General features: G+C 44.8%; 1 protein-coding gene across 5 annotated transcripts in view; it reads right to left on the reverse strand.

Moving 5' to 3' along the window:
* The window catches only part of LOC119961975 (RNA-binding motif, single-stranded-interacting protein 1-like), a 320,074-nt gene that overhangs the window by 70,190 nt on the left and 234,730 nt on the right, over positions 1-15,154 (reverse strand). For all 5 annotated transcript variants that reach the window (XM_038789650.1, XM_038789649.1, XM_038789653.1 and 2 more), the window contains exon 5: positions 2,885-3,042. In XM_038789650.1, the coding sequence (XP_038645578.1) occupies positions 2,885-3,042 (158 nt within the window). The remainder of the gene's footprint in view (positions 1-2,884; positions 3,043-15,154) is intronic.

The raw sequence follows: 15,154 nt of genomic DNA on the forward strand, positions 1-15,154 counted from the left end.
GGAGGTGGAGGATAGGTGTGACCAGTGTTCCACGATGCCAGCGAATCACACACACATGATTTGGTCTTGCCCCAAACTCATTGGTTCCTAGGTCTCCTGTTTTTGACATAATATCAGGGATTTTGGACGTTCAGCTGGAGCTGTGCTCGTTGGTGGCCATTTTAGTGTATTGGATTCGCCAGTGCTGCAGACAGGGACGAGGGCACATGTCCTAGCCTTCGCCTCACTAATTGCCTTGAGGAAAATTCTGCTTAGGCAGAGGTTCCCGGTGGCACCTAAGACCTTGGTGTGGTTGGGGGACCTGATGGAATTTCTGCACCTGGAGAGGATTTTTGCACTTGGTGAAGATCAAGTACACCATGAGGGGCATAACCAGCTTTTTATACAGCTCCATGATAACCTCCCTGCTCTTGTATTCAATTCCTCCGTTAATAAAGGCAAAAAATCCCATCGGCCTTCTGAACCACCTTATCAAGGATACGGTAGCACAGTGTTTAGCACAGTTGCTTCACAGCTCCAGGGTCTCAGGTTCGATTTCCGGCTTGGGTCACTGTGGGTGTAAAGTCTGTACATTCTCCCCGTGCACACATGGGTTTCCTCCGGGTGCTCCAGTTTCCTCCCACGGTCCACAGATGTGCAGGTTTTGTGGATTGGCCATGCTAAGTTGCCCTTGGTGTCCAAAAAGGTGGGTGGGGGTACGGGGATAGGGTGGGGTTGTGGGCTTAGGTAAGGTGCTCTTTCCAAGGGCCGGGACAGACCTGATGGGCCAAATGGCCTCCTTCTGCACTATAAATTCTATGATTCTATGATCTAACTGTCCTGCTGTCTTCAGTGATCTGTGAACCAAATACCCAAATTGTCTTTGATCCTCTGTGCTACCTAGGGTCTGACCATTCATTGTATATTCCCTTGCTTTTTTAGTTCTCCCAAAATGCCGCTCTGGAGCTCACACTTTTCATGGTTAAATTCCATTTGCCACTCTTCTGCCCATCTAACCAGCCCATCTATATTGTCCTGTAATCTAAGATCTTGCCCCTCACTATTTACCATGCCACCAATTTTTCTGTTATCTGTGAACTTACTATCATGAAAAAAAAAATTGCTTATTGTCACGAGTAGACTTCAATGAAGTTACTGTGAAAAGCCCCTAGTCGCCACATTCCGGCGCCTGTCCGGGGAGGCTGGTACGGGAATGTCATACCTCTGACATTCACATCCAGATCATTAATGCACATTACAAACAACAAGGGACCCAGCACCGATCCCTGCAGGACACCACTGAACACAGGTTTCCAGTCATGAAAACAACCTTCACATTCTGCCTCCCACCCCAAGCCAGTTTTGGATCAAGTTTGCCACATTGCCCTGGATCCTATGGGCTCTTACCATCTTCATAGCCTCCCATGTGGGACCTTACCAAAAGCCCATGTAGACCATATCAACCGCACTACCCTCATTTACATTCCCCCTCCAGGCTGACACTGCCAGGGTACGCAGGTGGCACTAGCAGTGCCAGGCCACCACCGCATATAGGGGCCTCTAATCCCCTGGGAGAACCCCCATGACTGCTGTTCAGTCTGGTCACCATTTGTGGGGACCAGTGTTAAACTGCACTCGCCCGAGGTCTCCAGAGCGGCAGGTTGACACTGCCAAGGTGCCAAGCTATCATTTTCTGTATGCTGGTGATCGGGCTTGGGGTGCCCTGGGCGGGTGTTGGGTAGGGAAGACGGTGCGGGGACCCTCCCATAGTGCATTTGCGGGGGGTTTGGGGTCATGTCGGGAGCCTCGGAGATTGGGACGCCATTTAAAAATGCGTTCTGATCTCGTGCTATACTGAGCAGTCCGGATGAGCAGATTTCCTTGGTGTAGAAAACGGGGCTATGTGTGGCCTTGGCCACCCATTCCCTGCTGAGGCCCCTTATTTAATACGAGTGGTATTTTCTAACCATGTATTTCTCGGCCTTGTGATCGCCGTGAAACACGTGGCTAAACCCGCTCACAATGGGTCTTTTGTTCCCATTTAGTTGAATCGCACCCAAAGTGATAACACAAAGTCTGATTCAGTTAGACCAGAAGAGGGGAATGCAGAAAATGGTGAAATTGGGTATAAAGCAAGTTAGAATACTGAATTACAATTCTGTCCTTCCAGTTTGGAGCTGCAAGTTCACATTCAGTCCAAATAGTTAGGTTGAAGAACATTTTCTGTCTGCCTATGTTTCAATAATAGCATTGCAAAAAATAACTGAATTGATTCGTGATGTCTTTGACATTTTCATAAAGTTCATGTCCTTGCTTCCATTTTGTCTCTTATATAAGGTAAGTACTTACGTAGACAAAGCAGGGGTCTGAAGACTGAAGGTAGAATACTTTCTTAAGTATTCAGAAATCTTTTACATTGAATAAAACTATTTTTAGGTGTATTCTGGGGTTGTAAAATCTAGTATAGCTAACATTTAGAATTTAGAATTTAGAACAGTACAGCACAGAACAGGCCCTTCAGTCCTTGATGTTGTGCCGAGCAATGATCACCCTACTTAAACCCACGTAACCCGTATACCCGTAACCCAACAATCCCCCCATTAACCTTACACTACGGGCAATTTAGCATGGCCAATCCACCTAACCCGCACATCTTTGGACTGTGGGAGGAAACCGGAGCACCCGGAGGAAACCCACGCACACACAGGGAGGATGTGCAGACTCCACACAGACAGTGACCCAGCCGGGAATCGAACCTGGGACCCTGGAGCTGTGAAGCATTGATGCTAACCACCATGCTACCGTGAGGCCCCTGTTACCGTGAGGCCCCAACACAAATTTGTATTGAGATGAAAATGTTAATAGTCAATGAAGCATTTAAAATTCAAGTAACTTCACACAATACCTTGCAAAGCCAACACCACGACTTGTGCCATTAGCATCTCTGAGTATTCGTGTGGAGATTACTTGTCCATACGGCTTCAGCATATTCTCCAGTTCTTGTTCATCCACTGACGGTGGCAGATTGGAGATATACAAGTTTGTGGGGTCCTGTTCTTGTTGCTGAAATAACAGATAATACAATGAGTAGTCAGGTTTAAAACAGTGACACACATTCACAAATTATCAAAACTCAAGGTTTAGAGGCTCTGCGATTGGCCCTTTGCTTGGTCAATTTACTTTTCAGTGTGACCTGTACATGCTAATATTGCCTTAAAATGCATATTTTCAAATTTTGTTTAGAAAACACCGAGCTCAAATGATCTGGTTGTCCAATCACTTAAACACTTAAACTCGGGTGGTAGGAAGGTTTATTTAATTGGGTGTATTTAATTTTAATGAAAGTATTTCCAGATATAGTGAACATTATGAATTCCCAATGGGCCTCTCAATATATTTTATGAAGTAAATCTAATTAATGTAATATGTAACAGGGATGGGGTAATGGTCAACTCACTGGATGAGTAATCCAGAGGCCCAGGCTAATTTTCTGGGGACAATGATTTAAATCCCACCATGGCAGCTGGCAGAATTAAACTTCAATTAATAAATCTGGATTGAAGAACTCATCTAATGGGAACCACAAAACCACTGTCAATTGTTGTAACAACTCACCTGATTCACTAATGTCCTTCAGGGAAGGAAATCTGCTGTCTTTACCTGGTCTGGCCTGCATGTGACTCTAGATGTACAGCAATGTGATTGACTCTTAAATGCCCTATGAAATGGCTTATCAAAGTCACCCATTTGGATCAAACCACTACAACGCAGAAATGACAACGGAGCACCCAGCCCTGTCGATCCTACAAAATCCTCCTTACAAACATCGGTGGCTTGTGTCAGAATGGGAGAGCTGTCCCACAGACAGTTTAGCAACAGCCTGACAGTCATACCAAATTATACCTTACAATGTCCTAGACACCACAATCATCATCCTTGGGTATATCCTATCCCACTGGCGGAACAAACTCACCAGAGATGGTGACAGTGTTACACAATTGGGAGTGAGCTACCCTGTTAGTCCTCAACATTGACTCTGAACCACATGGTCTCATGACATCAGGTCAAACATGGGCAGGGAAATTTCCTGCTAGTTCCAACATACCCGCCTCCCCTCAGCTGATCAATTAGTACTCCTCCTCCATGTGGAACACCATTTGGAAGAAGAATCGAGGGTGGCAAGGGCACTCTGTGTGAAGAATGTACTCTGGGTGAAGAATTCAATGCCCATCATCAAGAGTGGCTCGGTGGCATCACTACTGACCGAGCTGGCCAAGTCCTGAAGGACGTAGTTGCTAGATTGGATCTTTGACAGGTGATAAAGCAACCAACAAGAGGAAAAATACCCAATTGACCAGTCCCTCACAATCTACCTGTCGCAGATGCCATGAGAGTATCAGTAAGAGTGACCAAAGCATGGTCCTTCTGGAGACAAAGTTCCATCTTCACATTGAGGATACCCTGCATTTTTTCATTTGGTACCATCAATTTTCTAAATGGGATAGATGTAACACAGATCTAGCAGTCCTTCCACATCCAGCCATGAATGGTGGTAGACAATTAAATAACTAACAGGAGGAGAAAGTTCCACAGATATCCCCATCGTCAATGATGGGAAAGCCCAGCACATCAGTGGAAAAGACAAGGCTGAAGCATTTTCAGCCACCTTAATCCAGAAGTGCTGAGTGGATGATCCAACTAAGCCTCCTCATGAGGTCCCCAGTATTGCAAATGCCTGTCTTCAGCCAATTCGATACACTCCACGTGACACTCAGTTTAGGTTCTGCCAAGGCCACTCAGCTCCTGATCTCATTACAGCCGTGTCCAAACATGAACAAGAGAGCTGAACTCCAGAGGGGATGTGAGAATGACTTCTCTTGACATCAAGGCAGCACTTCACAGAGTGTGGCGTCAAAGAGCCCTGAAAGGCAAAACTGAAGTCAAGTCAAATAAGAGGAAAAGCTCTCCCCTGTTTGGAGTCATACTTAGCACAAAAGAAAATGGATGTGGTTGTTGGAAGTCAATTATCTCAGCCCCAGGACACTGATGCAGTGGGGATGTTCGTTGATGACTGCACAATGTTCATTAGCCCGGCGGGAGTGGCAGAGACGCCGTAACCAGGGCTGCCAAACTGGTGATGATTAGACCGCAAGGAGGCCGCCAGCCTTTACTGGGCAGTCTCCTCACGTGGCAGGGTGCTCTTCTGCTAGTGGCAGCGGGATGAAACCCTCACATCATCTTTGACTGGACATTCTGCCCCTCACCTTCCCTCCTGAATCTGTGGTTCCCAGCAACTCCCAGCCCTCTCCTGTGGGCTGCATCAAATTCCACGCATACACTGAAAACAATTTTTAAAAATGACATTGAAGTTTTACTATTGACACAGTTGTTGAATCATAGAATCTAACATCACAGAAGGAAGCCGTTTGGCCAGTTATGTTGGGTCTCTTGAGAGAGCTGTCTATATTTGTTCTATCTCTATCTTTTCCCCATAACCTTAAAAATTAGCCTTCATCAAATGCATAGGATTAATTAGGATGTAGCACACAGAAACAAGCCTATTCATGCTGGTGTTTATACTTCACTCAAGAATCCTCCCAACTTTCTTAATCAAAATCTATCATTGCAGCCCTCTATATCCCTTTCTCCTTCACATGCTGGTCCAGTTTCCCCTTAATGCATCAAAAATATTTTCTTTAATCACTCTCAGTGGCAGTGCCTTCACATTCTCACCACTTGGGCCAAGAAGGTTTCTTCAGAATTCCCTTTTGGATTTCTTGGTGACTATTTTATATTGATGGCCTCTGTCCAGGTACATTTTTATGAAGAAAGGAAAAATAAAGCAGCTCACAGCAGCAGTATGGACAGCAAATTCACAATTGTATACATTTTGTGTAATTGTCCAATGTCGTGCTTTCGTGGGTATCAAACCCATGAAAGAACACATCAAAAATTTCTCAGTGATTTAATTTTAAAATGATGTTTGACCACTAATTTTCATGGTTAGATAATCATGCTCAGCAGTAGTGGAATTAAGTAAGTACTCTTTGCCGGGTAAGGCTTTGTGCCAGAATTAAAAGGACAGGAAATCACCCTTATGGTCAATCCAAATTCCAAGCTTACAAAGATCGGTTACTTCTGTTAGTATTGGCAAGAACAGGACAAACTGAAGACAACAGAAATCAAATACAGTTTGCATAACCATTTGATTATAAAAACGCGATAAAATTCTACACAAAACCTCCTGGTTAGTTTGAAGTGCTGGCAATTCAGGATAAAACATCAGGATTTGAAGAAATTGCTATTCCGGTCCAGTGTGCCCCCCCCCCCCCCCCCCCCCCCCTGCATACTGTTACCTTCTGACCGGAGCTTCAGAATATTTAATGCATTGTTAATCTTTCAACTTTACTCTGCTTTGGGTCCTGGATCAAAATCTATCTTTTTCTGGGCAAATTTCATTTCTCCACTCTCTTCTATGCTATACCATGTCCTCAACCTTCATGTTGTTTAAAAAAAAACATTTTATTCGGGTATTTGTCGTTTTTATTAGATTTCCCCTGTATCATTTATTTCCAAATACTTCTGGATGGACTTGCTCACCCACCCCACACACCGCCTCATCTGCTAATAGTCCCACATCCAGCTTCCATGATGGGCGCTGCCCTCTCTCCATACTAACCCGTAGATACAGCCAATGTGGGGCATGATCCGACTCCGCGATTGCCGAGTACTCGGTATCCACCACCCCCGGCAGCAGAGCCCTGGTCAGGATAAAAAAGTCGATCCAACAATATACTTTGTGGACATGGGAGAAAAAAGAAAACTCCTTCACTCTTGACCGTCCGAACCTCCATGGGTCTACAACCCCCATCTGTTCCATAAAGCCTTTAGTTCCTTCGCTATGGCTGGCACCCTCCCCATCCTGGATTTTAACCGGTCCAATCCTGGATCAATGACTGTATTGAAATCTCCCCCCATGAACAGATTATGTGACTCTAGGTCTCGATCTTACCGAACACCCAGCTCATAAATTCCACATTATCCCAGTCTGGTGCATATACATTCACGAGTACCACCCGCATCCCCTCAAGCTTCCCACACACCATAATGTACCTGCACCCCCCCCGCGTCTGCCACAATTCTTCCTGCCTCAAATGCAACCCGTTTGTTAATCAGGATCACAACCCTCCTGGTCTTAAGAGTCCAGCCCTGAATGGAATACCTGTCCGACCCACCCCTTCCTCAATCTGGTCTGGTCTATAACCTTTAGGTGTGTCTCTTGTAACATTGCCACGTCCGCCTTTAATCCCTCAAATGTGCGAAAATGTGAGCCTTCTTAACCGGCCCATTTAGCCCTCTGATGTTCCAAGTAATCAGCATAGTCGGGAGGGCTTCCCGCCCACACCCCCCCCCCCCCCCCCCTCCGATTAGCCATCGCGCTTCTTAGGCCAGCCGCCAGCTTGTGTCTCTCGCCTCCTCGGGCCTCCATCGTGCTCGACTCCCTTTTGTCCCGTAGTAACAGTTCCTCCCCTGTCAGCAGAGCAGCAGCTCTCCCCCACCCCTTCCTCCCCCCTAGTAACAGCACTAGAAACGCAAGCCCCATATCAAACTTATCACCTGCTCACCCCCCACTGCGCTTCCATGAGCTAGCTAACCTAGCTATCCTGGTAGCTCCCGCCGATGGCACCAGACATCCTATCTCCCCATTGTTCTCCCTCCTGCCCCCCCCCCCCTCTTGGACTTACATATTCAAAGCATCACAGTCTCCAGTAAACACACAGTAGAAAAAAATCCCTCCACCCAACTTCCAATGGAACAGAGTAAACTTTACATTTCTGAGTAGCTGCTCAAACATCTTATCACAATGAAAACCAAAGAAAAAAGGAAGGGGCTAACAACAATAATACCTTGTGACAGAGAGCACGACATATTCAAAACAACACAGAAGTGATTTTGACCAAATCACCATCGCAATGCCTTGCCCTTAGTGACCTTAATCCCCTGCTAGCCTTTTGTCCTTAATAAAGTTCCTAACTTTGTCCGGTGATTCAAAATAAAGTTCCTGGCCCTCAAATGTGACCCAAAGATGTGCTGGATACAACATTCCAAACTTCACCCCCTTCTTGAAGAGGGACGATTTATCCAGTAAAATTCCCAAACAAAGGGAGAAAAGATCCAAAAGTTTCAATCACAAGCAGGAGCTACCAAATGTGCGACCTCCTACTCCATGGCCACCACCAGAAGTCATCCTCAAGCTTCATCCTTCTACTGAAACAGTTTCCCTGCTGGACTGCCTCTATGCCCCTGCAGCCTTAGTTCTCTGCTCCACTACCGAGAATTTTTCATTCCACATTAATTTAGCTTTCATCTGCTTCTGTTATTCTTGATCCTTTTTCCTTGCAGCCTATCAATCTCTGCTTTGTTTCTTTCAGCTTGTTTCCATAGGCCATTGCTAAAGTTATCCTTTAGCGTCCCTCAGGTAACATTTCCTGGAATGTGTTGAATCAGCTCCTCAAGCTTCTACCGATGCTTCCAATCCTTTGTGTGCCTCATCTCCCGACAAATATTCCTCGGACCAGCTCCCTCATCTGCACCAATCCCATGGATTTGCTTTTCATGCTCCCTGGCTCTTAGTGTACATACAGGATACCAGCAGAGAAACAAAGAACGTGTTCTTCCACCCACCTGTCCTGTGGTTTGATTTCAACCATTTTTGTAATTCTTTCATGAGATGTGTACATTACTGGCATGGCTAGCATTTGTTGCCCACCCCTAGTTGCCTTTGGCTTACTAGACCATTTCAGAGGGCATTTAAGAGTCAACCACGTTGCTGTGGATCGAGACTCACTTGTAGGTTAAGGATGGCAAATTTCCTTCCCCAAAGGACAGCAGTGATCCGGATTTTTTTATTTGAGACCATCAACGATAGTTTCATGGCCACCATGAAACATTACCCTTTTGGCTGGTTTTTAATTCCAGAGTTACTATTAATTGAATTTAAATTTTACTAACTGCTGCCTATCCTGGGCCTCTGGATTACTAGTCCAGCGACTTTACCACTATGCCACTGTCTCCCGTTGCAGCAACTAAAAAGCACATGCCCCATTTCCTAATGTTCCAAGCTTTAAATAATAAACAGATAACGAGCACTCTCAAGTTTATCGGCTTCTAGACTCTTGCGTATCTCTACCTTTGTTCCATATGGACCTGCGACTTCAGCCATTTGCTGAAACCTTTTCATCTAGTTTTGTTGTAGTATTTTTTGTGAAGCATCGTGCAAGATTGCTCTATGTTAAAGGTGCTTGATAACTGGAACTTGCTTTTGCTGCTGAGCAAAATGCTGAGTTGGGCGCCTTGGGGATTGATGTTGGGAGTTCTCATGAGGCTAAAGTTGGAAAAGGTTATGCTTAATCTGCATTCTGGTTTGCAGAAAATGTGAACCACATTAGATTTGACGAGATCTCATCTTCAGTACTGCATTCAATTCATGCCACTGAGGCACACACGAGACATTCAAGTGCTGAAGGAAATGCAGAGAACCATGCGCTTGGTCCTGGGTGTCAGAAGGTTGTTACGAGACTCGAACAACTTCAGAGTTTCTGTCTGGAAAGTTGGTGACACAGAGGTGACCTTAGATAGTAATAAGTATGGAAAAGGTAGATCTAAAATGTTAATTCAGATAGAAAGTAGGGCAAGGTGACACCAGTAAAGGGACATTTTTCACCGACATTAACCTATGAAATGAACATCTGATTAGGGTAGTGAATGCAAAAGACAGTGCAATCATTAAGAAACATTTGGATGCCATGATTTTGAGATTATAGGGGGCGGAATTCTCCGACCCCCCCCCCCCCCCCCCCCCCGCGCAGGGTCGGGGAATCGCCTGGGGCCGGCGTAAATCCCTCCCCCGCTGTGGCCGGAATTCTCCGCCACCCGGGAATCGGCGGGGGCAGGAATTGCGCCGCGCCGATCAGCGAGCCCCTGGTGGCGATTCTCCGGCCCGCGATGGGCCAAAGTCCCGCCGCTGTCAGGCCTCTCCCACCGGCGTGGTTTAAGCCACCTCGGGTGCCGGAGGGAGCAGGCGGCGCGAGCGGGCCTGGTGGTCCTGGGGGGGGGACACAGGACGTTCTGACCCTGGGGGGTGCCTGGACCGCGATCGGGGCCCACCGATTGGCGGGCGGGCCTGTGCGGTGGGGGCACTCTTTTTCTTCCGCCGCCACCACGGCCTCCACCATGGCGGAGGCAAGAGAGACCCCCTCCACCGCGCATGCGCCGGGGTGACGCAGCGGCCGCTGACACTCCGGCGCATGCGCGGACTCACGCCGACCGGCGAAGGCCTTTCGGCCAGCCGTTCGCGTCAGTTGGCGGGGCGGCAAAAGCCGTTCGCGTCGGTCGGCGGAGCGGGAGGCACTCCGGCACGGGCCTAGCCCCTAAAGATGTGGAGAATTCCGCACCTTTGGGGAGGCCTGACGCTGGTGTGGTTCTCGCCACTCCGGTACGCCGGGACCCCCCGCCCCGCCGGGTAAGGGAGAATCCCGGCCAAGGTCTTTCTGAATAAAGGAGTAAATTATCATGGAAAGGTCTTTTTCATCTGTATTCATTCAATTAAATAAACAAGAATAATTTAGTTCAATATTCTAACACAGGAGTGTCTAATTCACAGATCAATTTCATAGCATCGGAGCATACTGAAAAGATATTAAAGGATAAAAAAAAAATCAAAACCTGTTAAAAGTTTTACAGCATATAACACTTATTTATTATTATGAACACACTTTTTCCGATGACTGCTTTCTTGAAATACTAGAAGACATGGTCTTAAATGTATAGATCAGGGAGGCAACCAACCTGCTTTGCTTTTATCAAATTCATTAGCAAATTAGCTATTACAACCTGTGTGGTCCACTGCCTCTTTAACGTATTTGCACATTTTAATACTGTAACAGACTTAGAATTTTCTAAAATACATCGATAGAATTATTTTTATAACAATGTACGTTAAATTAGTGAAGAATAAATACTGCTGGGTTCAATGGATTACTTTCCAGTCTCACTGTAAATAGTGACATCTTTACAAGTATAATGTGCCACAGCCCACACACCCACATTACTTCTGTTCTTGCTAGCACTTTCAACAGTCAGCAGAATTTGAGAATATGGAAATATGCCCTGTGAGGCCCACAGATTTCTATGAAGCACATTATATTCCAGATTCAAACGAGAAAGAAATTGCATTAGGGGTAAAATTGTACACAAAAAGCTACATAGCTGAATGTTTACTGTATCTTCGGCCAGAAAGCTTTTGGTGAAAAATCTCAAAGAGTCGAGCGATATCAATTAAGTTCCTTGTTTTGAAAGTGTGATATTTGCTCGGGTTGAGAGTTAAATTGTAATGATTTTGTTCAGCCACATAAAAGAGGCATAATCGTTATTAAAAAGTATGTAACCCTTAAAGCTTCAATGATTTGTGTGTTCCCCGCATATCCGATTCTTTTTAGGTTTTCACGGCCTATGCTGCACTACTGATATAAGCTCTGAAATACACTATCAAATTTATTTGAAAGTTTGGCTTTATTATCCAATAATCTGATAACATCTAAAATGTTATTCCTATTTTGATCTTTGTTCTTCCCGGTTCTTTTTAATTAAATTTTTTTCATTTGTTCCATTTCTCTCATATTTGGTAAATTAGAAAGGTAAATTTACTTGACTTTTGTCTTTCAGGTTCAACCATTCATTTTGTGGGGTTAAGAACATAGAACATACAGTACAGAAGGAGGCCATTCGGCCCATCAAGTCTACACTGACCCACATAAGCCCTCATTTCCACCCTATCCCCGTAACCCAATAACCCCTCCTAATTATTTTGGACACTAAGGGCAATTTAGCACGGCCAATCCACTGAACATGCACATCTTTGGAATGTGGGAGGAAACCGGAGCACCTGGAGGAAACCCACGCAGACACAGGGAGAACGTGCAGACTCCGCACAGACAAGTGACCCAGCGGGGAATCGAACCTGGGACCCGGCGCTGTGAAGCCACAGTGCTAGCCACTTGTGCTACCGTGCTGCCCTTTAATGTACTTGCTGCTTAGCCTTAACCTTGCTTGCAGGTTAAGTACTGGCTTGATGTGGAGATGCCGGCGTTGGACTGGCGTGAGCACAATAAGAAGTCTTACAACACCAGGTTAAAGTCCAACAGGTTTGTTTCAAATCACTAGTGTGGTGATATGCATCACTGTAAATACACAAGGGGTTAATGTAAATACACTACAACTAAGTAAACACTAGAGGGAGCACCAGAGACATCATGACATGCAGACATACAGCTAATGAACACATAGAATAAGACATGACTAATGGGCAGTCAAGACACCCAGAGGCGACACTACCACAAGGGGGCATCCCATATAAAAGGACAGGGCACACATGCTCTTTCTCTTTCCACAGGCGACATTCAGAGAGAAGGACAGGGGCAGATCGGAAGCATCACACCCACCGCGTGGCTTAGAGCAGGCTGGCTAGTTAGACTGAGTTACTACAGCAAGATTAGCAAGAGAGTCAAACTCAAGTAGGAGAATTGTTAACTGTTCAATAAATGTGTTAAACCTATCTCCAAGTCTGAACTTTCCTTTGTCAGAGCATACATCAAGGAAGCAGTTTATGCTACAAGAAGAAGCATAACACAACAACTAGCCTTTGGAGTTCTGCTCCTTCCTCAGGTGAATGAAGAGGTATGTTCCAGAAACATACATATAGACAATGTCAAAGATGCAAGACAATGCTTTGAATGCGAGCATTTGCAGGTAATTAAGTCTTTACAGATCCAGAGAAAGGGGTAATCCCAGGTTAAAGAGGTGTGAATTGTCTCAAACCAGGACAGTTGGTAGGATTTCGCAGGCCCAGGCCAGATGGTGGGGGATGAATGTAATGCGACATAAATCCAAGGTCCCGGTTGAGGCCGTACTCATGTGTGCGGAAGATTAAAAATCTTCTCATTACCTGAAAAGTACTCTAAAACTTAAAGGATTTGATTTGCCTTGTCAAAGAGAAAAAAACAGGAATTTTTTATGTGTTTTGACGTGTCAAAACAAAAAATTCAGTAATGTCCATCAAACAGTAGCCTTCCACTAACTTCGTATAATTCATTCAATAATGGACTGATTTCCTCTGGAAAGGTATTCCGGCTCTCCAAATACGCATCAATTATGTAGAACATTATTCTGATAGCTAGACTATACATTCTAAACTGCTTGCAGACCTTGCGATTATACTTTCATGGTCTTAGTATGTCTGGGTTCATTTTATTCTGCACAGCATTTAATAATGTCCAACCATTTGTACTCTTTTAACCTTCGATCACCCCACTTAGCAAGTATTAGTCAAGCTCTTTTAAAAAAAAGTTTGACCAGCATAATATTAATTGCTTTGCCCAAGTGATCCAACAACAATTTGCCTTTTTATTATTCTTTTAGCGTAGAACATGTCCCAAAGTACTTCATGAAAGAGACAAAAGGAATGAATTAATGCACATATCCAGTTTTTCTAGGGGAAGAGAGTCTCTTTCAATTTCAAATCTTGACCAACGGTGGTTAAATTTATCTTGGTATTTACTAGTTTAATTCTCAAAGTGCAGGCTAAATAACTTATTTGTATCTCTGAAATCCATGCATCGGATTTTAAAGATGTGGGAAACATGTCCGTCTTATTTTCTCTGAAACAACCCCAGTTATGAATGTCTCTTCATAACTAAAAGCATAAGTCCTTGAATCATTGTCCATCTTGAAAACTTTTGCAATTCTTTTGTGTTTTTGGATGTAATGCATGAAACTTTCCAAGATTCTAAACAGTAACCAATGAATATATCAACATTTTGGTGCAAAAGGTAGGGAAGGTAGCACAGTGGTTAGCACTGTTGCTTCACAGCGACAGGGTCCCAGGTTCGATTCCCAGCTTGGGTCGCTGTCTGTGCGAGGTCTGCACGTCTCCCCATGTCTGTGTGGGTTTCCTCCGGGTGTTCCGATTTCATCCCACAAGTCCCAAAAGACGTGCTGTTAGGTAATTTGGACTTTCTGAATTCTCCTTCAGTGTACCCAAACAGGAGTGTGGCGACCAGAGGATTTTCACGGTAACTTCATTGCACTGTTAATGTAAGCCTACTTGTGATCATTATTAAAGATTATTAAAACAAAACAACAAACTACCTGAACGGTACTCTGGATTTGGGGAAACAGAAAATAAGAACAGGAGGAGGCCATTGAAACCTTTGCGCTTTTTCCGCCATTATTATGATCATGGCTGATCAGCCAACTCAGTAACTTATTCCAACTTTCCATATCCTTTGATCCCTTTAGCCCCAAGAGCTATATCTAACTCCTTCTTGAAAACATACAATGTTTTGAACTATGGCAGAGAATTCCACAGACTTACCACTCTGGATGAAGAAATTTCTTCTCACCTCAATCCTAAATGATTTGCCCATATCCTTACACTGTGACCCCTGGTTCTGGATTCCCCCCACTATCAGGAACATCCTTCCTGCATCAGCCCTGTCTAGTCCTGTTAGTATTTTACAGATTTCAGTGAGATCCCACCTCATTTTTCTGAACTCCAGCGGATATAATGCTAACCGACTCAAACTCTCCTCATACGTCAGTCTCACCATCCCAGGAATCAGTCTGGCAAACCTTTGCTGCACTCCTCTGTAATTCAGATAATGAGACCAAAATTGCGTACAATAATCCAGGTGTGGTCTCACCAAAGCCCCGTATAACTGCAGCAACACATCCGTGCTCCTCTACACAAATTCTCTTGCTATGAAGGCCAACATGCTATTTGTCTTCTTCACTGCATGCTGGATCTGCATGCTTACATTGTTGTACAAGGTGTACGATTGGTGTACAAGGACACTCGGGTTTCGTTGCACATTCCCTTCTCTCAATCTATAGCCATTCAGGTAATAACCAAGTTTCTTGTTTACACTATCAAAGTAGATAACCTCTCATTTATCCAAATTATACTGCAACTGCCATGCATTTACCAAGTCACTTAACTTGTCCAAATCACACTGAAGCATCTCCGCATCCTCCTCAATGCATCAAAATTTTTTTTTAATTTGCTCCTGAGACATGGGCACTGCAGTTGTGCCAGCATTTATTGCCCATCCCAAATTGC

This window comes from Scyliorhinus canicula, chromosome 2 (genome assembly GCF_902713615.1).
Source record: "Scyliorhinus canicula chromosome 2, sScyCan1.1, whole genome shotgun sequence".
Lineage (NCBI taxonomy): Eukaryota > Metazoa > Chordata > Chondrichthyes > Carcharhiniformes > Scyliorhinidae > Scyliorhinus > Scyliorhinus canicula.